The sequence below is a fragment of the Gracilinanus agilis genome, chromosome 5, assembly GCF_016433145.1.
Source record: "Gracilinanus agilis isolate LMUSP501 chromosome 5, AgileGrace, whole genome shotgun sequence".
NCBI lineage: Eukaryota > Metazoa > Chordata > Mammalia > Didelphimorphia > Didelphidae > Gracilinanus > Gracilinanus agilis.
Genome location: NC_058134.1, coordinates 45,797,591 through 45,824,105, shown reverse-complemented (window position 1 = coordinate 45,824,105; position 26,515 = coordinate 45,797,591). Strand labels below are relative to the sequence as shown.

At 41.2% G+C, this 26,515-nt stretch overlaps 1 protein-coding gene across 1 annotated transcript in view; it reads left to right on the top strand.

Moving 5' to 3' along the window:
* Positions 1-26,515, top strand: part of ULK4 (unc-51 like kinase 4) — a 660,820-nt gene that overhangs the window by 498,007 nt on the left and 136,298 nt on the right. Inside the window, exon 35 of the mRNA XM_044679671.1 lies at positions 11,096-11,281. Coding sequence (XP_044535606.1) covers positions 11,096-11,281 — 186 coding nt within the window. The remainder of the gene's footprint in view (positions 1-11,095; positions 11,282-26,515) is intronic.

Genomic DNA, 26,515 nt, shown 5'->3' with positions numbered 1-26,515 from the left:
TGAAGCCAGGCTGGGTAGCATTCCACATCCGTGCTTGAAGAGGGGCTGGCCACAGGTCTGGCGCCTCTTCTGCCCACCCTTGTGGCGGGTGTCCCATGTGGCTGCCTTCCTGCCACTGCTTCCTGGCTCAGCCTCATCCCTTCTCTCTGCCCAGGAGCTTCATTAGAGTTAATAGTGATTCTGCGGTAATCCGTCCCGCCCTTCTTGGTGGGCATTTCCTGAAATCATTCGCATGTGCTGTCTGAAGCTTCCCAGGATCAGAACCAGAAGGCCTCGGTTCAAATGCTGGTCCTGCTCCTAACGGGCTCTTCAGCAGTTCATCAGTCCAGTATTTATTAAGCCCCTCCTCTGTGCTGGGCATGCAGAATAAAAATGAAACAGTCCCTGCCGTCAGGGAACTTACTACCACCGAGAGAGACAACAACGCCTAACCGTCTGAGTAACTACAAGGTGCAGCGCTGGTCACTAGGGGGATTTGGAAGGGCTTCAGAGAGAAAAAAATCACAATTTCTAGGTCTGTAAATGGAGGATAACACTCGTGTCACCTTTCTCACAAGGATATTCTGAGAAAAATATTTTGTAAGGCATTCTGTTCACATGAGCAATTATATTTGAAAATTGTAATCATGAAGAGCTTTGACTTCATTCAGAATATTGATGCTGGGATGCGTCTCTTAACTCATCGACTTTTGTGATTCGTGCTTCCATTTTGTTGCCTACCAGATATTGTGCTGACTTCTTTCTCAAGAAATTAGTTGTTTACTAAAGAGTTTATTTCTATTAGTTGTTATCTAGAAGGTTTCTTTCCTAGGTTGTCTGTAGGGTTTCCCTAATGTAAGTAGACACGCAGACGCATGACCAACTTTTAGGCACATTTGCTGCCTGCACTACTTCAGATTCATATAGCTCATACCCCGCCACTCCTCTCCTTCCTTCTATTCTCATCTCCTCAGAGCAGCCCTTTCTTTGTCTCTGTGCCCATCAGATGCAGCTGTCCCAATTTCATCAACTAATATTTCTTGAGTAGCTGTACAACCTCAAGCAAGCCGCGGAACTTCTCGATGGCCTAGTTTCCTCATCTGCAAAGTGGAGGGATGGAACAGGACGAGTTCCAAACTTTGGGGATCTTATGTGGCAGTGCCCTTCCATCTCCTATGGGATGGGACGGTGATCCCTGAGGATAAAGATGTAGGAATTGGAAAGCTTGGTGGATAAATGAAATAAAGATAAATAACAATGAGTGCTAAGTGAAATATAAGTGATCCAGATAGTCATTATTGCAGAAGTTCAGGAAGAAGCTACCACTGAAGGGAAGCAGGACAGGGAAAGGCTTCACAGGAGTCAGGCCTTCAGCGAGGCTCTGAAGAAGGCATGACAAATGGGCTAGACTTTGGAACAAGAACAGTGTCATGAGGCCAGCTATCAGCATAATGGAAGAGTGAGAGAGGATGGGATCCATGTTGGAGAGCACCTTAGACACCTCAATGAAGCATTCAGCCAATTTTCCTATTGTCGGTGGGAAATCATGAAAGGTTTTTGAGCAAAGGTGTAATGTATATAAAAGAACATTTAGGGGGCAGCTGGGTAGCTCAGTGGATTGAGAACCAGGCCTAGAGATGGGAGGTCCTAGGTTCAAATCCGGCCTCAGCCACTTCCCAGCTGTGTGACCCTGGGCAAGTCACTTGACCCCCATTGCCTACCCTTACCACTCTTTCACCTATAAGTCAATACACAGAAGTTAAGGGTTTAAAATAAAATTTAAAAAAAAAAAAGAACATTTAGGAACATTAATCTGATGAGTAGTTTTCAGGATAGATTTAAGGGGGGAAAGCTGGAATTGGGGGACCAGTTACTAGAATAATACCAGCCTGGGTAAGAAATGGTGAGGGCTTAAAGTAGGATGATGCCAAGAGACTAGAAAGGATTGAACAGAGATGAGAGGGACAGATAGACATTAAGGGACAATGTGGTGCCTGATTGAATGCGCGCAGAAAAGGAAGAATCAGAGCATCAGAATCCCAGAGAAAACAGGAAAATTAGAAGTCATTGGATTTGACTCATTGCCCAATGGATAAGTATTTTCTACCATGTTTATTAGACAAACGTTATTGGACTGCCTGCTATCTACCATGTCCCTTGCTAGGTGCTTGAGGAGATACCCTTGACCAGGAACCATCTGCTCTTGTTTGAATACCTCCTGTGATAGGTACCAACTTTCACCAGTCAAATCTTGAGAAACAGAGTGTTGTAGGCTTAACCCAGGCTACTTCCCTCATGCATCTCAGGTCTATCAAAACTCTCCCCTATAATTAATCCATCCAGGGCAAGAATGGTACAATAGAAAGACAACTAGACTTAGAGAGAGTCAAGAAGCCCTGGGTTCAGATCCTTCCTCAGACAGTTACCAGCTGTGTGACCCTGTCTGCACAAGTCACTTTACCTACCCTGTGCCAGGCACTGGGGATGCAAGTACAAAAAAAATCCCTATTTGTAAAGAGCTTACATTCCAGTGGTAGAGAGAGCCAAGAAAGGCTCCCTCTTACCACCAGCATCAAATATAAGCTCTTCTGTTTAGCTTTTAAAGGCCATCATAACTTGGCTTCATTGGGCAGCAGGGTGATGCAGTGGATAGAGCACCAGGCTTGGAGTAGGGAAGACTTGCTAGAGGTAAGAGGGAGCCACTGGAGTGGTTTGCAGTAGGAGGTTGGTCAAAAGCCAAACACATCTCATAGATTCTTTTTCTATATATCTTCTTTCCAGATTGCTACCTTTCTTTGCCCTATAAAGCTTTTATGTAGAATAACTAAAGAATAAAAGTAATAGGGAACTGGCTATTAAGAGCACAGATGATCCTCAAGCTGTAATAAAACCAACTGGAATTACAAGACCAAATTCATACACAGCACAATTTCATGGAACAGCCACGTGTGGTCCCTAGCCTTTGGGGTATTATAAAGCTTACAGAAATTTAGCCAAAGCTTCATTCCTGTCAGGTTAGCCTTTTCTCATATATATATATATGAATGACCTATAGTTAGATAGAGAAAGTTTAGAGATATTATCAAGATTTTCAAGACAAGCAACATTTCAAATTCTTACTTTTGATTTCTAAACCAACACAAAGGAAGGAAATTTACACCCAGCAGATGTTAGACTAACAAAGCACCTTGTCTTAAATAGACAAAAGTCAGGAAATTAAATGTTAAGACTGAATCAACATTCCCAACTTTTGCTCTTTGACTTAGACAGTATAGGTCAGGTGGTGCCAGAAGCCATCCATGTTTCTGAAACCTCATGACGGGAAATGACATCATTTCTATGCAGTCATCAGCTATAACAACATGTTGCCTTAAGATGCCAGCTTTCTGATTTTTGCTTTGTGAATTTATAAAATTATCCTTGTTGCTAGCTTTTAGATTAGAATTGCACCAAGGAAGCTATTGTAGGCTGGCATGGCTAGGTTTGATTTAATTGTAATTCTGTTGTCCACTTCTATGTCTTGTCCCCAAAAGCAGACATTAGTTCTTTGTCTCCCTGGTTTCCCATTCCTCATTCTCCCAACCTCCTTGGGGATCTGAGACAGTTACCCTGAGGATATGTAAAAGAGAAATTTTTGGAAGAAAGAAACAAAGCCCTCTGAGCATGGCAGACAGTTTGCTTCAGTCTGATTCTCTTCCCTTGATAAATTATATTTTTCACAACCACAAAATCTTAGCATTGGGAAGGTCTTCAAAGATCATGTCATTTAATCCAAACCTGACCAAGTATCCACATCCCTCAGTCCAGGGGTCAGCAACGTATGGCTCTTGAGCCATATCTGGCTCTTTTGAGGGCCAGATGTGGCTTTCTGCAGGAGCCATAAAGTCCTTTTTTTTCAGGTGCTGTTACAGGAGCGGCACTGTGAGCACTGGACGGCTCTCACGAAATTACATTTTAAAAAATGTGGCATTTATGGCTCTCACGGCCAAAAAGGTTGCTGACCCCTGCCTCAGTCAGTAAGCATTTTTTAAGGGTCTTCTATGTGCTAAGTGCTGAGGAAAAGCAAAAAATATTCTCCGAATCTAATGGAAGAGACAAAATGCAAGCAAGATACAGGATAAAGAAGAGATAATTAACTGAAGGAAGGAACTGACATTGAGGGGGATTAAAAAAGGCTGTCTGTTGAAGTGAAATTCCAGCTGTTGATTAAAGAAAGCCAAGAGGAAAGGTAGTGGAGGGGTGGAAGGAAAGAATTCCAGGCATGGGGGACAGCCAGTGAAAATGAAGTAAGAGATAAAGTGTCATGTTTTAAGAGCGTGAAAGACAATAGCATTGGATCATTGAGGTCATGGAGGCAAGGATGTTATAGAAAGGTAAGGAAGGGCTGGTTTATGAAGGGCTGAAATAGTGTTTTATATTCGATCCTGGAGAAAATGAGGTTCTGGAGTTTATTAAATAGACAGAATGATCAGAGATGTGCTTTATGAAGATCATTTTGACAGCTGAGTAGACTGGAAGAGGGAGACATTTGAGGCAAGAGACCAGGGATCAGGCTCTAAAATAGTGCAGGTTTGTGGTGATAAGGATCTGCATGGAGAAAAGGAATGTTATGAAAATACAATTGACGGGACTTGTTTGGTAATGGGTTCTGTAGAGGTGTGGCTGAAGTAAAGATTCGGGAGTGACACCCATGTTGCAAGTCTTTTGGGGTTGCAAGGCAAACGGAAACTGGAATGACAACAGACTGTGAAAAGAGAAGGGAATTTGGGAGTTCACAAGCATGAAAGTGGCAAGATTTCTTTGTGAAGCAAGGCGGGTGGAGGAGGAGGTCCTGTGAAAATAGTAAGTGAAGGAACTGTGAAGTAAGAGCGTTTGAAGGATTACCAGGATGTGTGCTGAAATCTCCCAGAATGGATGGAAAGAATGTGAAGCAGGCAGTAACTCATTGGAGGAAGGAGAGTGATCCGGACATCAGTCTACAACTAGCAGGATTTTGATTGGGCAGTGGATATGGATTGAGTGAACCTTGAGGGAGGACAACAGGCATAGAGAATGAGCTAGAAAGTGGCGAGGAGAATCCCAAGTCCCCTCTGTGGGCAGGGGTTACGAGTGAAAGCGTTCCCAACCCTGGAAAGAGTGGCCAGAGAGGCTGGCTCATCAGGAGAGAGCCAGGTCTTGGTGACAGCCAGAAGGTGCAAGGAGTAAAGGTGAGGCTGTTACCTCTGAAGCAGGCACTCCAGAGAGCGCAGGAGAAGAAGGGAGCCCTAACGTGGATTGTGGATGCATTGAGAGGGATGGGAATAAGGGAGTGGTCAGTGAGGGACAGGTAACCAGGCACGAACAATGGTGGTCAGCCAGAGGTTCAGGCTTACATCAATGGAGAGTTTATGGTTGAGGAAGAGTCTGTGTTAATCAAGGAGGAATGGGTTCAGGTAGATTATCCACACCCCTCGGGGTTGGACCCCAGAGTGTTAGGCATCTCAGAGAAGGGGGCCAGTGGAGGAGAGCCAATGAAATGACATTTCTCTCCTTTCCCCACATGTGGACCAGACCAGGAGAACTGTGAAATAGCATTTCTTTCCATCCAGGCTGACAAGAATTGGCCAGGTCAGAGATAGGTGAAGGCAGATTGACAGAATAGCATCTTTCTCCATTCCTTCAGGCTAGAAGTTTCCCCTCTGAGGTAGTCTCAAAAGAAACTAGCCCATGATGGACTGACATGACATTTTTCTGCTGTTAATGTCACCTAGGATGGCTTTGGGGGCAGCTACTGATCTTGGATTCACAAAGACTTCTCTTCCCGAGTTCAAATCCTGCCTCAGTCACTTACTAGCAGTGTGGCCCAGGACAAGTCACTTTAACCCTGTTCACCGCAGTTCTTCATCTGCAAAATCATCTGGAGAAGGAAATGGCAAACCATTCCAGTATCTTTGCCAAGAAAACTCCAGTGGGGTCACAAAATATCAGACAGGTCTAAAAAATGACTGAATAACTACAAAGATAGCTTTGCTTTTTTGGCCTCCAAATTAATCAGTCCAAAAGCATTTATTAAGCACTTATTACATGGCAGGCTCTGTGCTGGAGTGCGCTGGTAAATGCGAATAGCTGGGCCCCTCTGAAAGAAAAAATGTTTGCGTTACATACATTTACATTTAATCTGAATTATTAATATTAACACTTTCTAGACCAGTCTAGACCAGTCATGGGCAAACTACGACCCACAGGCCAGATGTGGCCCCCTGAAATGTTCTATCTGGCTCTGTGACATTCTTCCTAATCTGACGAATACAATGAGTACGTACAATACAGTGAAACTTTGAAAGAGTTGCCTTAGAAACAGACTGACAGATGAGCATTTCCTTTCCTTTGGCTCCCTCTTTAAAAAGTTTGCCCATCACTGGTCTAGACACTCAGCAAAACAGTAAGTCAGACCTTGAAGTTGTACATTTTTACACTGAAAATACAAGTCTCTCTAACAGCGGGTTAGAGCTGGTGCTAAGCAACCAGCCTGCCAAGAAAGGCAAAAATCCAGCCCCTGCCCTCAAGGAGCTCCCATTCTAATGGAGGAAACAGCATGCAAACATTCCTGTGCATGAAAGACATGCCTTAAAATGGAAAGTAGTCTCTGTGGACCAGCAAAGGCCACTGTGGAAAGGAGGGATTGTCAAGGAAGCCCAGAAACCAGTCTGGGAGTCGGAGGGGAGGAAGTGGCCCAGGCTGGAAGGACCCACTCAAGATTTGTGAGAACAGCAGCACACAGGTTAATGTGGCTGGATTGCAGGGTTGTGTGGAGGATGAGAACCTGTGAGAACACTGGAAGGGGGGAAGGAGTTAAGTTGGGAAGGGCTGGATCTGCCAAACAAAAGATTTTATATTTGACCCTGGAGGTAAGAGGGAGGTAACAGGGAGGAGATTCAGTAAGTGGAGGCAGGCAGCAAGTATGTGACGTGTGGCAGAGCTTCACTTTGGGGAAATCACTTCTGCAGCTGAGTGAAGAATGGATCGGAGAGGAATGTTGTATGAGGAGCAAACCGTGGCCCCAGCTGATCTCACGCACATGCGGATTCCCGTGGAAGACCTCTCAGCCCCAGAAATGTTTTCCACGAGCCCTCGTCTAGCCACGTCTCACCCGTTCTGTTCTCATGATGTGGGTTTTCGGAGCCCATGTGTCGAACTTTAAATCCATGTGATTGAGCCTCATCGTTAGACTCAGTTGATCAAAATCTTTATGGTTCTGACTCTCTGTCTGGTGTGCTATTGTAACTGCTTTGCCACATTCCAAGTATTTGATGAAAATGTTGAACATTCAGGCCAAGACAGGATCCCTAGAGGCCCCTCTCCGAGTAACTGGTTGAGTATCTGCGGGTCTGGTCACGCAGCCGCTTCTGCATCCACCGGACTGTACCAAAATCTGTCCATGGCATCCCCAAGGATCTCATAGGAGACTTCAGCAAACGCCCCATGGAAATCAAGGAGATCTCCCTGCGGTATTCCTTTGATGTACCCGACACGTTACTCTGAATTCAAACTCAACTGCAGAAAGTCTAAGTCTAATGGGCTGGCGTAGGTTGTCTAAAAAACCCTTTTACTGAGAACTCACACATAGGTCAGAAGAAGCAATACGAGGACACTCTCAAGGTCTCCCTGAAGAACTTTGGTATCAGTTGTGAGACGTGGGAGAAACTGGGACAGGACGGTCCAGAAGGATGTGACCGTATCAAAGAAGGACCTGTGCTCCAAGAGCAATGCAAAATCCCAGTAGCTCAAAAGAAATGTGAGAAATGCACAAATTTAGAGACATCTTCACCCAAAATGTTCAGGTGTTTGTGTCCCACCTGTAGTAAAGCCTCCCAAGCTTGTATTGATCCGATCATCCATAGTCAAACACACTGTACAGTGACTCCAACATAGTAATACTATTTGGTCCTCTTCTAGTAAAAAGGACAACAACCAACCAAATAATTACTCTGTCAAGAAAGAGAGAAAGCTGTTTGTCTAGCTTGGCCTTTTCTTTCTTGGGCCATTTTGACACTTAGGGACCACTGCTTCCTTTTCTAGGTGTTCACTATCTAGTGCTTTAACAAATTTTTCCAGGAAGCAAAGTCATTCTTCTGTTTAAAAATGGGAATACTTGCCTTTTTTCAGCCCTTTAGCATCTCTGTCATTCTTCACAATCTGTCCCAAGACATGGAGAGTGACCAGAGATCACATCTACCAGTTCTTTCAATATTCTGGAAAGCTGTTTTCTGGGCCTATTGATTCGAATTCATTGAGGCCAGTGAGGTAGTCTCTTTTCATCCCACTCCTCTTGGATTTCAACATTTTTGTTCTGTCCTTTGTAGTCATGTTTTAAAAATAAGAGCTGAGTAACGAAAGGAAAGCTCATTTATTAAGTGTTTCCTGTGTGCCAGATGCTGTGGTAAATGCTAGAAATACAAACAGAGGCAAAGGAGATCCTGCCCTCAAGGGGCTTCAAAAGAAGCTGGGAAAAGCTGGTGCATACAGAGAAGCAGGGATAGGAGTGTAGGGGGATGAAAGAATGGTTTAGAGATGGATAGAAAGGACAATAGAGGTCCTGGGACCAGGCAAAGAGAAAATGCATTGATCAAAGCCAGGGTCCCAGGGGTGGGAGTCTGAATTCTAGTGGGAATAGGAGGAGGAAGCCAGAGGGCCAGTGGCCTGGCTTGAAAATCGCCTGGAAGTTCTGCCTTTTTACTGTGATCTGTTGTTAGTGGCCCATCCCCCTGAGCAGAGGTCCTATGTCTTCTTTGATCCTTTTCTTTGATCTTCCAATGTGGCTTTAAAAAAGGCTCTTTTTAATCCTCAACATTCTTCACAAGCCACAGCTCATTCAGACACTTTAACACCCAGATTGCACTCCTACAAGACCCGGCCATTCCATGGTATTCACTCTTCATTGCTTGCTAATACATCTGTCTTTTATACATGTCTTTTTAAAAATCTGAGTTGGTCCATGCATCCTCAGTAGTCATTAGCTTTTCTCTGTTCTTGATCACCGAATTTTGAAATATCTTTATTTACCAGCTTACAATTCTTTCCCAAGACAAGAAGACCAGGCAAATGGGAATTTAAAATCACTTGACACCAGTATAACAAATTGTCTTGGGCAGCTAGATGGAGGTAGATGACTGGAGAAATGTCAAGGGTCTGACTAGCATCCACTGGTCATTGGGCAATTACCAAATAAAGAAAAGTGAAAGGGTGGAAGGAGGGCCTTAGGAAGAGTGAATTAGGCTGTTCCCTAAAAACCACACATACATGCTTTTAACCTGAACCAGAATTATCCAACTCGCTTACTGCTTTTTTCTCACATGACATGACTCCAATTTGGATTGTTTCCAAATTCACCCATAAAAAATAAAGACTTTCACTACTGAGGCAATTTGGAAAGAATGTGACACTGTCTGATGTTGCAGAAACGTTTTGAGCATTGTCATCATGGGAATGAGTATTTAGCTTCGCATAATGTCCACTTTGAAGGACAAAATTTATTGGATGTCTAAATTCCAGTTCATTTATTAAATCATCAATCTCACTACTTTTATAGTCACATCTCAGATGATAATCAGTTGGCCTTTTTCCAGTTAATCTTGGTTATACGTATTCAATTTGGATCAACGTGGCTAAATCATAACCTTTCTTCTTACTTTTATATTTTGGCACAGTTCATTTGGATATGAAATATGTTTTTGAACCAGTTAGGAAAATATTTTTCTAAATAAATGTACACAAGACTATAAAAAAATATGTCCTGAATAGAACAAATGGTTTCCATGCCTTTTTATTCAATTCAACTTAACTTTTTTTTTTTTTTTTTGCTCCTATCTCTGTGCTAAGTTCTGGTTATTCAGTGCCCTGCTGGCAAGGAGATGGCCTTCTATTGTCAGGCATGACTGTAGAATAATTGATAGGGCTCTTGGCTTAGGTGGGTTCAAATCCCCAAACTTTTAGTATCTAGATAGCCTTGGACAAGTCACTTGGCCTCCTCAGCCTCAGTTCCCTCATTTGTAATAGGGGAATAATAATATATCCCCTATGCTACAGAACTGCTGAGAGGATTACTTGTAATAATGCCTATAGAATGCTTCCCAAGCCTCAAAGCACCTCGTAAATTCCAGCTATCATTATTATTATCTGTAAACTTGAAATAATAATAGCATTTTATCTCAGTGGGTTGTTGCAAGAGTAAAATGAGATGGTGTATATAAAGTGCTTTGTTGTATGACCCAGACTCGGAGCAACTTTAGTTAATATTCCTTCTGGTAGCCTGACCTGAAACATAGAGCTGTGGGGCCTTGAGGCAAGGAGTACGGACCCTGCCGTGGGGCTAGGACCTCCACAGACCTGAGGAACTCCCCTCTTGGGGGCCTGCTCTTACTTATAGGTCACTGTGAAGAGATCAGAGAAGGTCGAAGGAAACTGGGCTCACTCATTCTGTTTCGCTTAGCAAAAACGGTTCTCCCTGATCCCTTGGGTTTCCAGGGATTGACTGCATCCTGCAGAAGAGCCCTCCTCCAAGGCAAAAACCGCTCTGAATAGCAGCTATTAAACTTGTCTTTCATTATTACCACTACTATTGGCAGGTCTAACTTGTACAAAGGTTAAGTAAATACAGTCATTTGGGGAGGGAGAGAGAAGAGATCAGGACAGGCTCCCCAGAGGTTGGGGTACCTGAACTGGGCCCTGGAGGGAGTTCATGTTTTGAGGTACAGAGGAGAAGCCCTACAGAACAACCAGAAAAGGAACATCCTCTAAGTTCAGCTGCAAAGGAAAATGCAGAAAAGGGAATAATGTGAAATATACCTGAGAAGGTTTATACTTGGAATGGATCTCATTCCTACTTTTTCAGTGAGTCAGGCCAGGACTGTAACTTGCTAGGACTTAGCCTCTTTTTCACTAATTAAAAACAAAAGGAAAAAACCCCAAATATTCAAAAATAAAGATTTTCCTCTCCTTGTGCTTGGCCTTCCCCTTATCTTCGTACTCCTTCCCTGCCCCCCACCCTAATCAGTTCAAATCTGTGCATTTCTTATGGAATCTGAAGGTCAGGATGTGAATGTGAAATTTAGGCCTGGCTTTTATTTTCTCTTTTCAGCTTCCAAGTGAAGATCCCGAGATATATGAGGTTTCGTCAAGGTGCCTGTCTGTGTTAGTTCAGCTGTATGGAGGAGACAATGCAGACAGTATGTCTCCAGAAAATATGGAGAGCTTTGCTGAATTATTGAAGTCCAAGAAGGATCCCAAGGAACAAAAGCTACTATTGAGAATCGTAAAAAGACTGGTAAGTCAAGCACAGATACTTTAAATGCCTCCATTTGGGCTCTCAAAGAAATTAACAGTAGCTTCCTGTTATAAAAATGAATTTGGCTTAAAATGAGTTTGGAATCACCTGTTTCTTTAATAAGCTCATCCAGACAAAACACTGACCTGAGAGTCAGAAAAAATTGGCTCCCATCCCAGCCCCTTCCCAGACTCATGCGGTCCCCGGGGCCTTCAGTTAGCCCTCTGAAGAATGGCCTGTCATATTTACAAATCAACTGTCCGTCTTCAGCCCTTGGAAATCCTTTTTCTTTTTAACTTTGGGCCATATTTGAACGTTCTCACAGTGAGTAAATGTGGCTTTCCATTGGTTTCATTGCATTGTCTATATGTCATCCATAACAACGTGGCCAGATGAGCCGCAGTGAGATTGGGAAGCAGGCGGTTCATTGCCTTAAAAGTGGGACTTCTACAGCTCTGCTCCGCCAGGCCAGTCCCGTTTAGAAGATAAATGCGTGCAGGTAGCCTCACCGTCCTGTGGCTCCCGGCCCAGCCGCGCATGGTGGGCTGTCTGTAGGCCGCGCTCAGGGGAGGGAGGCCTGGGACGGTGCTCGCTCTCTCCGTCACCCGCCGCTCTTCCCCCTCACGCGTGGCTTCGTGACGAGCAGCCCTCGAATGGGGCATCTTTCTGGGGTCCATTTCTCCTGTCCTGTTAGACTCTCTGGTTCCTTCGCGCTCTGAGGCTTGTGACTGTGGAGGGGGCCGAGCGCATGGATAGGAACCAACCACTTGGTAAGATGGCAGCCACCAAGCGGAAAACTATGGAACAGCTTTCAGGAGAATTGTGAAGGCTGAGGTCTGGCCTCTCACGTGGCTGGAAGGACGCTTTTTCCATTGGCCACATAAATGGAATTTTCAGTGTTTTTAAAACAGCCAGAGCTGTTGCATGGAGCAGCTGGGTGGGTCAGTGGATTGAGAGCCAAGCCTAGAGATGGAAGGACCTGGGTTCAAATCTGGTCTCAGATACTTCCCAGCTGTGTGACCCAGAGCGAATCACTTCACCCCCATTACCCAGTCCTTTCTGCCCTTCTGCCTTGGAAACAATGCTCAGAATTGATTCATAGAGAGAAAGTAAGGGTTCAAAACAAAACACAACAGCATGAGCCAGCAACAGATGGGGCTTTTGCTACCTTCTTGTCTAGGAGAGGCACCTTCACTCAAATTTGTCAAAGGTAAAATGAAGTTCAGACTTCCTCCTTCCTCCCCCACTGAGGCCATATGGCCTCTAAGAAGTGCATTTGGATGTTCGGCCTTTTCAGTCATGCTCTTCTCTTCTAGGTGCAAGAGGTAGAATCACCCTCCTCAGCTCTTTCACAGACTGGAAGGGTGAGCCACAAAGATCTGGGAATCTAAGAATCAAGGCTGGGTCCACCATCCCAAGGTTCTTTTTTCCATTTAATCATAAATAGCTTTTACAAAGCAAATTTTCTTACAAGACATTACTAGAACAGAGTGTAAACATTTCCTCCAGCACCTTAGAGACAGAATTCTCTGCTACATCAACTCTTTCTGGGGAAGGATCGGGTCATACTTATGTTCACAATTTAGTTCATACATAGCAGAGGTCCCACTATGTTCCCATCCAAATCCAGAATCTCTGCTAGCTTCTGCGGACCAGAGTCCCTGTGCCTTGCTCCTCAGAACACTGATGTTAGGAGAGCCGAGACACTTGGCCCAGATTCCTGGACTCCCAGATCTCCATGGCTCATAGACTTTTAACCTTTGAAACACCTAAGGGTGGGAACTCTGGAATTAGGGTTAGGGTACCTAGAGTGGAGAGGAACAAAGGAAAAGACCTAGAACCTAAGGAGCAATAGAGCCAGGTATGAGAAAAACAGAAAGGAGGACCTATGTTCCTCCCCAGCCCTCACCCTTTACCACATGGTCTTACTATCCATGTGTGAAGGAGTCACCTTGATCCCCCAAATGGGTATGCATCAAAAGATCCAGCAGATGCTGGCTGTTTTAAAGAGACAATTCCAGCTGAGTAACCAGTGGGGAAAGACTCCTCCTGACCAGAAAGCAGGCCAGTGCAGAATATTTCTACATGCTCCAACGTTCATGGTTCTCTTAGGAGCAAGTCCCTAGAATCTTCCAATGGATAATGCCATCTTAGCAAACTGATAGTGTTTGTGCAAGTACCAGCCACCTTTTACATTCTGATTCCTTCCTTCAAACTCTATAACTGAGCTTTGAAACCATTTAAACAAAATGACAGACAAATCTCAGTGAATTCCATTTGCATCCACTAATGAGAAAAAATCCCTCTCTCTAATCTGAATTTTTGTTCTTAAATATTATTAATTTGATAATATGTACTTATAGTTACCACTTAATTCACATATACTAGAAATTTGTGAGTTTCTTAAATTTAAGCTAAATTTGGGAGGTTAGAGCTTGGACTCTGCAGCATTAGTAACTCAATAAAATAAATGAAGAATGATCTAGCAGACTGCAAAAAGTAAGGATCTCCATCTTCCCAATTTCTAGTGAAAGGTAACAAGAATACTAAGTACAATATGCTTTATTACTTTAGTATAGCCTCTTTGTTGATACTGACCAACAGGATGACAGGATTTAAGATGAAGAATGTAAAAGTGAAGAGTCTAAAATCAACCATTCAAAGAGAAGTACTTTTACTAAGACATAGCAAAACAAAAAATCAAGGCCAATCATTGGTTTGAAAGGACAAGGGTTGAAAGTAGGCGTTAGCATCTCATAGAAGCATTTCCTTGATTAATCATTCATGTCATACATACAGCTCCCAGTTGTACAAAGGTTGAAAAAGAAAGCTGGCTCCACAAGGTATCTCAGCAGCATGGCTAAGCAGGCCCTTCCTCAAGGGATATCCTTCATGAACAGAGCTAGAACAAAAGGTCCAGTGACAATAATATTATAAAGAAAATAATTGTGAAAAACTTTAGAACTCTGATCAATGAAATGATAGCCCTCACCCCCAAGTCTAGAGATCCAAAGACAAAACATGCCATCCATCTGCTAAGAAAATGATGAGCTCCAAATGCAGGAATAGACAGCCAGCATTGGACAGGAGCGATGTGGCAATTTGTTTTCCTGGATTTTATATATATATATATATAATTACAAGAGTTTTCTTTTTCTTTTTAAAGAAATTTAACCAATGTCAATGAAAAGGAGAAATGATAAATGTTTGTAAAAATAAGCTTATTTGTTTTTTTTAAAGGAACATAGTTATAGAATTAGAGAAAATGAGTGTACATTGATTCCTAGGCAAGAAGTTGTTTTAAATGGGAGCCAGATAATTCCTCCTCTTTATCTAGGTCTCAGTGGTCCAGGAGGGACTAGGTTTTGTTTAAGTATTATAGTTATATTATTTTAAAAAGATCATTTCAAGTTAAAGTGACACAAGATCCATGGTCTTATCTTTCCCTACAGAAGACCATTGGGCAGCAAGTGATGGATTCTTTCTGTTAACATTCCAAACCCTTTCCCTTTCCTCCCCAAAATTTTAGACACTGCTTTTTTTGGCTGATAATTATTTTAAGAAATCTATTTCTTCCCATTCTGATCATTAATGAGAAGGATGTGTTTTATATAATATCCTTCTTTGGCAGGCTTATGCCCTAACCATGTTGACCACTTTGCAATAAGAGAAAAATTTTAGCTAATGACTCTATATTCTGCCTTTAAAAATATAGCAGATAAACAATCACCCTAGTGCAACTATCAATAATATGGAAATAGGTCTTGATCAGCAATACATGTAAAACCTAGTGAAATTGCATGTTGGGTACGAGGGGGGTGGGGAGAGGGAAAGAACATAAATCATGTAACCGTGGGAAAATATTCTAAATAAAATTAATTAATTAAGGGGCAGCTGGGTAGCTCAGTGGAGTGAGAGTCAGGCCTAGAGACAGGAGGTCCTAGGTTCAAACCCGGCCTCAGCCACTTCCCAGCTGTGTGACCCTGGGCAAGTCACTTGACCCCCATTGCCCACCCTTACCAATCTTCCACCTATGAGACAATGCACCGAAGTGCAAGGGTTTAAAAAAAAATAATTAATTAAAGAATATAGCAGAAAATTTGCTAGTGATCTCAAAGTGTACTGAGAACCTGAATGTAAGATCTTTTGTCATTAATGTGCATTTTCCCTGAATAATGATAGACAAGATTAGGTGTTTAATCAAAAGTAGCTGCTCAGCAACCTGAATTTGATCAGATATGGGTCTTCCTTTGTTTTGTGTTCTAACCTGTGCATCCTGTTGAATGTTCCTATCAAGCCGGGGAAGTACATCATGAGAGATGGCTCCAAATATAGAATCATCATGAACAATAATCACGCAATCCCATTGCCTTCATTCACCGAGAAGTCATTGATGTGGACTAGCAGTCATTCCTCTCCATCTCAGTAGCTGAATTGACAGGGTTAAAATAAAAGCCAGTTGTCTGTTAGAAACAGATAATGTGAAAGATTTGCCTGTAACATCCAGCCTCTCCCCATCACGCAGCTTTTGACCTTCAGCAAATCTTACTGTGCTCAATGCCTTTCCTTTCCAATTCTCCTAAAGGCATTCCAACTTGATTTTTTTCACTAGGAAAATGATACTGAAATGGAGTATCTCTTCACCTATCTTCAGGATAGAAAGCCTGTAATAAATTCAGGAATAGGATAAACTCCATATAAATATATGGTTTCCCAGACACTCTTTTCACTTCCATTTTGAAGCCACTCTTAACAGGAAGGTAGAAATACTAGTTCTTGAGTTAATGCAGAAGAGAGAGATGTTGATATTTCAACTATAAATATATACTTAATTCTCTTCAGATATTCAATTATATCTGGGATCTTATCTCTTCAGGAGTTCCATTTAGTGACGCAATTCAAAGTCCCTCCATGCCTACCCATCCTGTACAACTCCAAAGTGTCCACCCAATGTGCTTTCCTCACTTTCTTCTAACATTGTGAGGGGGGGCAAGAGGAATCTAGTTGTCTACCTGTCATCTCTCACTTGTGACCAGCCCATATTTTCTTCCTGTTATGCAGTTGTTTGATGATACCCTTTACTGTTGTTCTTTGGAGTTCTTTGCTGGTTATGCATTTGTAATAGGACTGGGGTTCCCTGTAAAAGGAACTCACTTTCCCTAAAAAGCAACAAAACTGTTCCTGGCACTTGACTAGCTCCTCTTCCCCTGACCCAGCCTTCTGGTTACGTAGGGGGCATAAAACCTCCCAGCCAGTGGGGTCAGGGCCTCTCCAACTGGGTAGATTTCAGAGAACCACTCAACCACCCAACTCACCTGAATCATATCCATATGGAAATTGTGGGGTAGACAGGAACAGGCATATCTGAAAAGCAGGGCCACTGTGTCCTTGTTGCATATTTTTGTTCTTGCTACAGCAAAACAAACAAAAACTCTTTTTTTGTTTCTTATTTATTTTATTTTATTTTTAATTTTTTCCCATGGTTACATGATTCTTGTTTTCTCTCTCCCTTTTGCCTCCCCCCTCTCAGAGTTGACAAGCTATTTCACTGGGTTATACATATATATTATCACTCAAAACCTATTTCCATGTTATTCATTTTTGTAATAGTCATCTTTTAAATCCAAAACCCCCGATCATATGCCTGTGTAAACAAGTGACAAATCATATGCTTTTCTTCTGCATTTCTACTCCCACAGTTCTTTCTCTAGATGTGGTTAGTGTTCCTTCTCATAAGGCCCTCAGAGTTGTCCTGGATCATTACATTGCTTTTACTAGCAAAGTCAGTTACATTTGATCATCCCACAATGTTTCAGTTACTGTGTACGATGTTCTCCTGGTTCTGCTCATTTCACTTTGCCATTAGTTCATGGAGATCTTTCAGTTCTTATAGTAATCAATCAATCCATCATTCCTTATAGCCCAATAGTATTCCATCACCATCAGATATCACAATTTGTTCAGCTATTCCCCAATTGAGGAACACCTCTTTGTTTTCCAATTTTTTGCCACCTCAAAAAGCACAGCTATAAATATTTTTATAAAAAAGATCCTTTCTCATTTTTTTTATCTCTGGGATTCAAACCTAGTAGTGGTATTGCTGGATCAAAGGACCTGCATTATTTTAAAGCCCTTTCGGCATAATTCCAAATTGCCTTCCAGAATGGTTGGATCAATTCACAACTGCATGAGCAATGCACTAGTGTTCCAATTTTGCCACATTCCCTCCAACATTTATTATTTTCCTTTACTGTCATATTGACCAATCTGCTAGGTGAAAGATGATACCTCAGAGTTGTTTTGATTTGCATTATTTTAATCAGGAGGTATTTAGAAGATTTTTCATATGATTATTGATCATTTTGATTTCTTCATCTGAAAACTGCCTATTCATATCCCTTGATCATATGTCAATTGGGGGAATGGCTTCATTTCTTATAAATTTGACTTAGTTCTTTGTATATTTGAGAAATTAGACTTTCGTCAGAGAATTTTGTTATAAATTTTTTTCCAATTTGTTGATTCCTTTCTAATTTTGGTTGCATTGGTTCTATTTATAAAAATTTTTTTTTAATTTGATATAACCAAAATTCTTCATTTGACATCTTATAATGTTTTCTGTCTCTTGCTTGGTCTTAAATTCTTTCCTTCCCCATAGATATGACAAGTATACTATTCCACATTCAGTTTAAGTCATATACCCCTTTTGAACTTATCTTGGCATAGGGTATAAGATATTGATCTAAACCTAGTTTTTGCCAGACTGTTTTCAAATTTTCCTAGCTGTCTTTGTCAAATAGAGGGTTTTTATCCTCCAAAGTTAGGGATCTTTGGGGGAAAAACTTCCTTTGTTAAACTATTCATTGACTTGTGAAGGCTCCCATATCGAACCTAATCTAAGAAAGTGCTGGCATCTGGGCCAGCCTCTAGCCCTGCTGTGGCATTTCACAGCCATCGTACACAACTCCACTGCCCTCCACGTGGGTGATGCCCTTGTCCTCTGGGGGCAATGGTGCTCTGTGGCTCACTGCCTTAGTAGCAGCACCTATCAAATGTTATTATTAAAAAGACGGGCCTTTTCTTTGGGGGAGTCTTGGGATAAGAAAAGGAGCTTTTACTTTTCTCTAAAGGATCCTAGAGTGTTCTCTTCTTCCTAGCCAACTCTGGGTCCAAATTATTTTCTGTCTATAATTTTCGTTCCAATACAAACCTTTGGAGAGTGCATATTGAAATCTTGGCAATACAGATTCTTCATCCACTGTGTGGGTGGACAAGTCAGATTCCCTTGTGTGCTTATAAACCTCTTCTAGTAGGCTTTGCAGTATATCGAGGCACTATGCCACCAGCACAGTGTTCATCTGTAAACAAGAACTTCTGGAGGACCTCAGTCTCCAAAAAGAAAACCTCTTCCTTAGCAGTAGCAATTTCCTCTTGTTTTTATGCCTCACCTATTTTTAGGAGGTGAGAGAGAACTACGGGCATGAAGGAAAGCCAGTACAAAGTCACTGAAAGGAAAAAAAAGCAGAAAATAGGCCAGGGTGGCTAAATTTGAGAGTATTTGAGGGAAGTGTTGAGTTGGGTTATTTGTTTTATTTCTTCCAAGGAATCTTAAATTTTCTTGATGTATTGATAAGGAGACATTTGTCACAAGTGAGGCAATACATGAAATAAAATAACAGTGGTGGGTTTTTTTATTATTAATCAACCTTTGGAATAACTGAGCCTCATTCCTTTTGTTCTAAATGACTCTCCAAAAATTTTATCCTATGAAATATCTGTGGTACTTTCTTTTGAAGTTGAAGACTAATGAGGCTTTTTTAAAAGAAAAAATTAAAAAAAGCTGAATTTTTAATAATGGAATAGAGAATGGCAGACCTGAAACTATAAGGAAGAAACTTTTGGGACATAAAGGAGCACCAGGTTCAAAACATTGAACTTAATCAGATGCTTCCCTGACATTAGAAGCTAGAAGATATTTTCCCAGACATTCCAAATAAATTTTCTCATTGTAAATTGTTAAAGGGATTAACCTTTAGAAATTGATAGAAATTGTACAATGGATAAATTATCAGACTTGAAATCAAGAAGACTAATTTAGTCCAGATCCTCCCTCAGACACTTATTAGCAGTGTGAATGTGGTTAAGGCAATTAATCTCTTTCTATCTCAGTTTCTTCATTTGTAAAATGAGGAAATAATAGCACCTACCACGCAGGATTATTGCAAACCTAAAAGAGCTATGTAAATAATATTAATGTTGATGGTGGTGATGGTGATGGTGATAAAGCTGATGATAATCGGAGGAATGACTCCAACCCCAATCTTCCTGCCCCTAGGAAAGAAGATTCTCCAGCTAGAATGCTTTCTCTCTCCTGATACAACTTTACTCCACTAAAAGACTAACCCAAAAGGGATGATAACCATATGCTAAATTCCCTAGAATTAGTTTTACGACTCCTTAGCCTTCTCCCATAGAAATCAAAAACACATTTTGTAGCTCACTTAAGAATGACCCATATATTTATGATAAACCTTGAAAATTCCCATTCAAAGGGGTTTATTATCCTGTCCAAATTATAGTCATTGTGAATCACTGGAATGTAGTAAAATCTATTTTGAGATGAATCCAGCTAGTTTGCTTCTATTATTATGAATATTATGACCTACCCATATGGTGAGACCATGAGCCTCTTTGTGTAGCCACTATTGCTTAGAATGTAGATCTACTTGGTAATGGGGGGAAGGGTATTATTAATGGTATGTCATGTAGGGAAGGCTTTTTTTCCCTTTAAAAATAACTAATGTGTCAAGTATTTAATATCAGGGAGAAGGCAGTTTTAAAACCCTCCCTCAAAATATGAAGAATGACCCACAAAATTGCCTTTTGTTCTCTAACCCAGGCAATATTTAAATTAAACCTTTTCTAGTTTTATTTTTCAAAAACAGTTTTAAGCACTTAGTTCCTTTGAAGGAAATGAATACTTGAAGGTGTTTTGCTTAATGAAACTTGTTATCAGTTTTGGCAGACTTAATATGCCAACATATATTGTTTTGTTTGCTTTTAATATCTACATTTTCTGACTAGTCAACAAAACTACAGTTGAAAAAAAGATATTTCAGTGGCAATTTTAAAATATTCATTCGAGAGTGGTTTTCAATGTCATGCTGTTAGACAACCTATATTTTAAGACGCATTTGGCCCTCTTATATTCCAAGCTAAAGTTTTGATTTCAAATAGGACAACAGAGGCAGCAGGGGATAGTTGGGGTAAGAAGCAATTGGATCCAAATCTTGCTGCAGACAGTGTAGCTCTGAGCAAGTCACTGAACCTTTCTGTGCCTCAGTTTATTCATCTGCAAAATGGAGGAGGAGGCAGATTTGATGCCCTCTGGGGTCCCTTCCAGCTCTAAATCCATAATCTTTTGAAATCATCTTATTCTCTTTCGATTAAATAATATATGAAAACCTATTTGTTTTAGTTAGTAATAATTATGAGGATTTTAAAACATTTTACAATTATTGTCTCATTTGATCCTCATAACATCCCTGGAAAGTGGATGCTATTATTTGCCCCACTTTACAGTTGAGGAAACTGAGGCAAACAGTGGTTAAATGAATTACCCAGCAGCCACATAGCTAATGAGTGTCTGAAACCAGATCTGAGCTCAGGACTGTATAATGTCAGGTCCAGCACTCTATCCATTGCACCACCTAGCTGCCTTCAAGTTCCTTCACTCTTATCCAAATAAGTCATAATAGGTAATTGATACCATATGCCAAGTATTAGTTTTCTATTTAGAAATTTTCTATTTATTATTATGATATATATCATATAATATGATATAATAAATATTCCATTTATTTCTTTTTCTAGTTAGAATTCTCCTCAGATATCCAAATTAATCAGATTGCTGCTGCTGACTATCACTAGAGGATAAACTTTGACTTTTTTTCTATTAGAAGAAATGACTTGTACTGAAATATATTGTAAAGACCAGGCTCCCTTTAAAGTCATCAGCCATAGCTATGAAATAATTAGCCAGGGTTAGGACAGAGAAACAACACAGAGGAAGTTCAGATCTATGGCCTTGTCCACAGATCACCAGAAGTCCTCTCTGAGCTCCTCTCTCCCCTAGCCTAAGGGATCCTTATAAAATTGTGCACTCCATCCCTGATCTTGACCGGACTTCACTAAGGCTGGTAAGACTGAGGGCAGCTGAAACTGTAGACAGGAAGCCTCAGGAATGCCTTCCCGGAGGATGGGGCAGCATAGTTGCTATATCCCTCCTGAATAATTTGGAGGGAATGGGGAAAAAATTCAGTGGAGGGGTGGTAGTATAGGGAGGAGGAAGAGCACTGAATTTTTGTATGTGGGATTCTTTTGGGCAGAAACCTGGGAAAGGATGAGGATTAAGGGATAGGGAAGTACAGGGAATGGTCCAGGTATTTATTTGTTTTTAGATTTAGATTTAAATTTTTTGTCTTTGTATCCTCAGCTTATTAGTACCTGACATATAGCAGGCACTTACTAAACATGTGCTGAATGATTAATTGCTATATACTGTAATAAAATCTCTTTTACTATACTACTTATGTTTAATAAACATATATGTAACATTTGTGCCCACATATAATATTATATTATATTATCTCAATATGACCATGAATAGATGATTTAAGACAGTGGTTCCCAAACTTTTTTGGCCTGCAGCCCCCTTTCCAGAAAAAATATTACTTAGCGCCTCTGGAAATTAATTCTTTTTAAATTTTAATAGCAATTAATAGGAAAGATAAATGCGCCTATGGCCATCACCGCCTCCCTGGATCGCTGCAGCACCCACCAGGGGGCGGTGGCATCCACTTTGGGAATCACTGATTTAAGAACTTACTCACCTGTTAGGAATCTGGAGGAGGGTCTCTATATCTATAACAACAGCACCCTGAGTGGGAAAGGAAGAAGAGGGAAGGGAAGGCACAAGCAAGGAGTCTGTCCTACCTCAAGGTCTGCAGGTATAGGTCTGGGCTCAAAAGGAAAGCTCCTTTTGAGGGGGTGGTGATGGCCACAGGTGCATTTATCTTTCCTATTAAAATTTAAAAAAAATTAATTTCCAGGGAGCTAAGTAATATTTTTTCTGGAAAGGGGCCAGTAGGCCAAAAAAGTTTGGGAGCCACTGCCTTAGACCTTCCCCAGAAAATCTAGTTACACAAAAGAAAGCAAATAGTGAATGGTGAAAAACCCACTTCTACAAGCAAAAGAGCAGGCAGAAGTTGGAGAATGTTTAAAGATTAGAATAATGCAGGAACTCCATAAGAGGAAGGGAACTTTTCGTCTGGGAGAGAGACAAGATCTCAGCTCAAACTGGGAGAGATGCACCCCGGGGAGATGCCCTGGCAGTCAGTCTAGAACTGTAGACCCTAGCAGTGAAGGGACGTGTGGGAGCCTGACTCCAGAGACTCTCACAGCTCTTCTCCCGCCATTGCCTCCCTGGCGTTCCTTCCTCCTTGTATTTCTCCCAAAGAGTGTCTGAGACCAAGTCAGCCCTGTGCTTGGCCTGCCCCACTCGACTTGGCACTTCTCCCACCAGGCAGGAGCCATGTCTTCCTCTGTCCATGTAGCGGGAGCCACGCTCCTGTTGATGTAAGGTTCCGTGTGTAGCCCTTAATTCTCCACATAGACTCGCACGTGCCTGTCTACCTACACAAGTGTCCAGGCTACATAGGATGGCACACATGTCATATGCATAGTGTCATATTTCAAAATGCTGTGCGTATTGCTAATTCAGAAACTTTGGCTGCAAATGCCCTCAAAGTTCCCCCGACATGTCTCTTTTTTCATCTCTTCACTCGGCCTGTTTATGACTTCACATGGACCTTTTGTGTAATAGTTATGGACAGGTTTTAATGAAATTTGAGAGTCTCCAGAGATCACAGATACTGAGGCCTTTAACACAGTGCTGTTGCTTAGCAACCTCAAACCATTACATTTCCCATCTTTGTAATAACACGATCTCCTGCTCTTTGGCCGGTCCTTGATGAAAATGTAATGGAAATAATCCCTTCCTAAAGGTTGTACTCCAGGACAGTTTGGGTGGGGAAAGAGATTTTTTTCCCTGTTCATTTCACAGCTGGGTCTGATTTTAATCCAGTGCCTAAAATATTGTTTTATGAATGCAGCCAGATACAGGATGGTGATGATGATGATGATGATGATGATGATAGAGAAATAATTCCTTTGAAATAATGACTTGTCAATATCATCACTCAAAGTTAGGTACATCATACACACAATTCTCAACATGTGAGAAACCAAATCTAATAGAACATGTTTATTAGCTACAATTTAATGAGATAATTTGTGTCTTGTGTTTCTCAAGGGCACTTTGAAGGAATGTGAAATTTGTTATTTTAATGCTAGAGTAAAACTTTATTTGAGAGACATCATGGCATGTAGGTCCTTCCATGGAGTCAGAAAGACATAAGTTCGGACCCTGCCTGTGGTACCTTCTGACTATGTGACATTGGCCAAGGCTTAATTTATCAGTCACCCAGGCCAGAGGTGTCGAACACTGGTACAGCCAGTACCAGATTAAAATGTCATTGGAAAATATTTAATAAAATCTATAAAAATACTTAATAAAACATAAATAATATTACACTTGAAGTCTAAGTCAGGATGTAGCCTCGAGGGATCCTTATGCATGGCTCAGTGGCCCTTTTCTTTTGTGTCTGAAGTCCCCTCTCCTAGACAGTTCTCTAACACTCTGTTACAAAATAGCAGATGGGTGTGGATGGAGAGAGTTTCTGTACCTGGAATTCTCTAACCAGGTTCACTCAGAGGTCTGGCTCCCTTCCCCTTCCCTGCTAAAAAAGCGTTACTAATCTGGACTAGGTGGGAAGGCCAATCTAATTTTCCAAAAATCCTAAATTATAAAAAAAATCTTAAAAGAAATATAGTTTTGTCACTCTGCAGTACATTCAGTAACAGAGCTGTTTCTATCCATCAAAGAATGGCCAAAAAAAAAAAAGTGAGAGATAAAGGTATTACAATTCTGTTGTACCATAAAAAAATCGGCTCTCCCATTAAATAAGAGGCCCTTTGAGGGCAGGGACTGTCTTTTATCTCTTTTTGTATCCTTAGCCCTTAGCACAGAGCCTTACACCTTTTTTTTTTATCCTGGGACTCCATTCTAGGAGCATAGGGCCACAACCAGTAGGCAATGGGTCGCTCAGGGTCACCCAGCTGGGAAGTGTCTGAGCCCGGACTTGAACCTAGGACCTTTCGTCTCTAGGCCTGGCTCTCCATCCACTGAGCTAGCCCAGCTGCCCCTACTTTAGGTTGCAGTTTCTTTAGCAGATGTAGTTTTTTACAGGGTGGGGTTGCTAGCCCCACGCCCAACCCTCCTCCTTTTTCATCCGGGCTAGGGACCGTCCTTGGCCCAGGAGTGGTAAGGGTGGGCAATAGGGGTCAAGTGACTTGCCCAAGGTCACACAGCTGGAAGTGTCCAAGGCCGGACTTGAACCTAGGACCTCCCGTCTCTAGGCCTGGCTCTCAATCCACTGAGCCACCCAGCTGCCCCCGCCTTACACCTAGTAGGTGCTTAATCAAAGTTTATTGAATTGAATTTAAATGCAAAAGAGACAGTTTCAAAGAATGTTGGTTAGTATGAACTGACACAGAATAAAGTGAGTAGAAGTAGGGATACATATATAGATATATATATATATAGATATAGATATAGATATAGATATAGTAACAACCACACTGTGAACATAAACAAGGTTGAAAGACTTGAGACCAAAAATGTCACCAAATAACTTATGATGAAATTTGGTACCTATCTCCTGCCAGAGAGGTGATGGATTTAATGTAGAAAAAGATATACATTTTTACATGATCACTTAGTGGATTTATTTTGCTTAACTGAATGTGTTATAAGATCTCCCACTTCCCTTTTAGCTCTGTAACAATTAAAATTCTCTGGAGGCCTTATCTTAAGTTTGTAATTATTTATTAAATAGCAGAAAGTGGGCCAGAGAAAGAGAGCAGCATGAACCACGTGTGGCCTAGAACCAGACCACTTGCCTCTTAAGTCTCTGGTTCCAGGAAAAATAGTGCTGCTTCCTCTCCCCTCAGTCAACAAGTTATGCCCTTCATGATGTTCCTTTCCAGATCCTCTGTGATTGGAGGATTCAGACATCAATCAGGACAAAAGGTGGGTCTTCCAGACTCCAGGAGTAGCCATAGAGCCTTTAGAATGGCCACATGGTGTATATCCAGTGTTTTCCCAGTAGTAGACAAAAGGAGAGAGGACTATACCCATGGCCTCAGGGTGATACAGTTCAGAGTTTCAGCCCTAAGATGTTATGTTTTAAAATTAAAATATTGTTTTAGAAGCCAAAAAGGGGTACAAATTAATATTAACTTTCCACAGCTTTTTATTGGGAAGGTGTGGGGGAGGTTAGCAATAGAGATGCCAACAAAAAATGGCCTTTGAAACATTTCCAAAAATGTATAGAAGAGAACAGAAGGAAGTTCTAAGAGAAACATATATAAGCGGGACAATTTTGAAATTAAAGTATGGAATTTATTACATGCTCTTTTTTAAAAGACGGCACGTGAAATAGACTTGTGGTTTCATATTTAATCCTCTTTTTGAGTTCTACTGTGTATATGGAAATGCCTTTTTTTCATGTTTAAGTTCAAAATAAAAAAAATAAGAGAGAGGCTCATTGCTTGGGGCAAATAGATGTCAAAAGATAACCAAAAGAAAGCAAAATGACTAAATTCTTATATGCTTTCATCTTCTCTGTCAAGGAAAATGGTTTCCAAATGTGAACATGTGGTACAGGTAATAAACATGAACAAACATGAGCAGCTAATAATAGTATGCTCTTTAAATGAGTTCAGGTCTTAAGATGCCAAAAAGATATGGTTGTAGAATCATTGGTGGTATTTGAGAAAACATAGAAAGCAAGACAAGTGTGAGAAGATTGGAGCTAGGCAAATAATCTAATTTTTAAAAAGTTTAAAACTGGAGGTAGATGTGGATAACTGTTATTGATCAGTAAATTTGATGTCAATGCCAGCACTCTAACAGATGATTTATATACATATATGTGTGTATTTGCAGACATCTATATATATAAAGAAGGAAGGAAGGAAGGAAGGAAGGAAGGAAGGAAGGAAGGAAGGAAGGAAGGAAGGAAGGAAGGAAGGAAGGAAGGAAGGGAATGG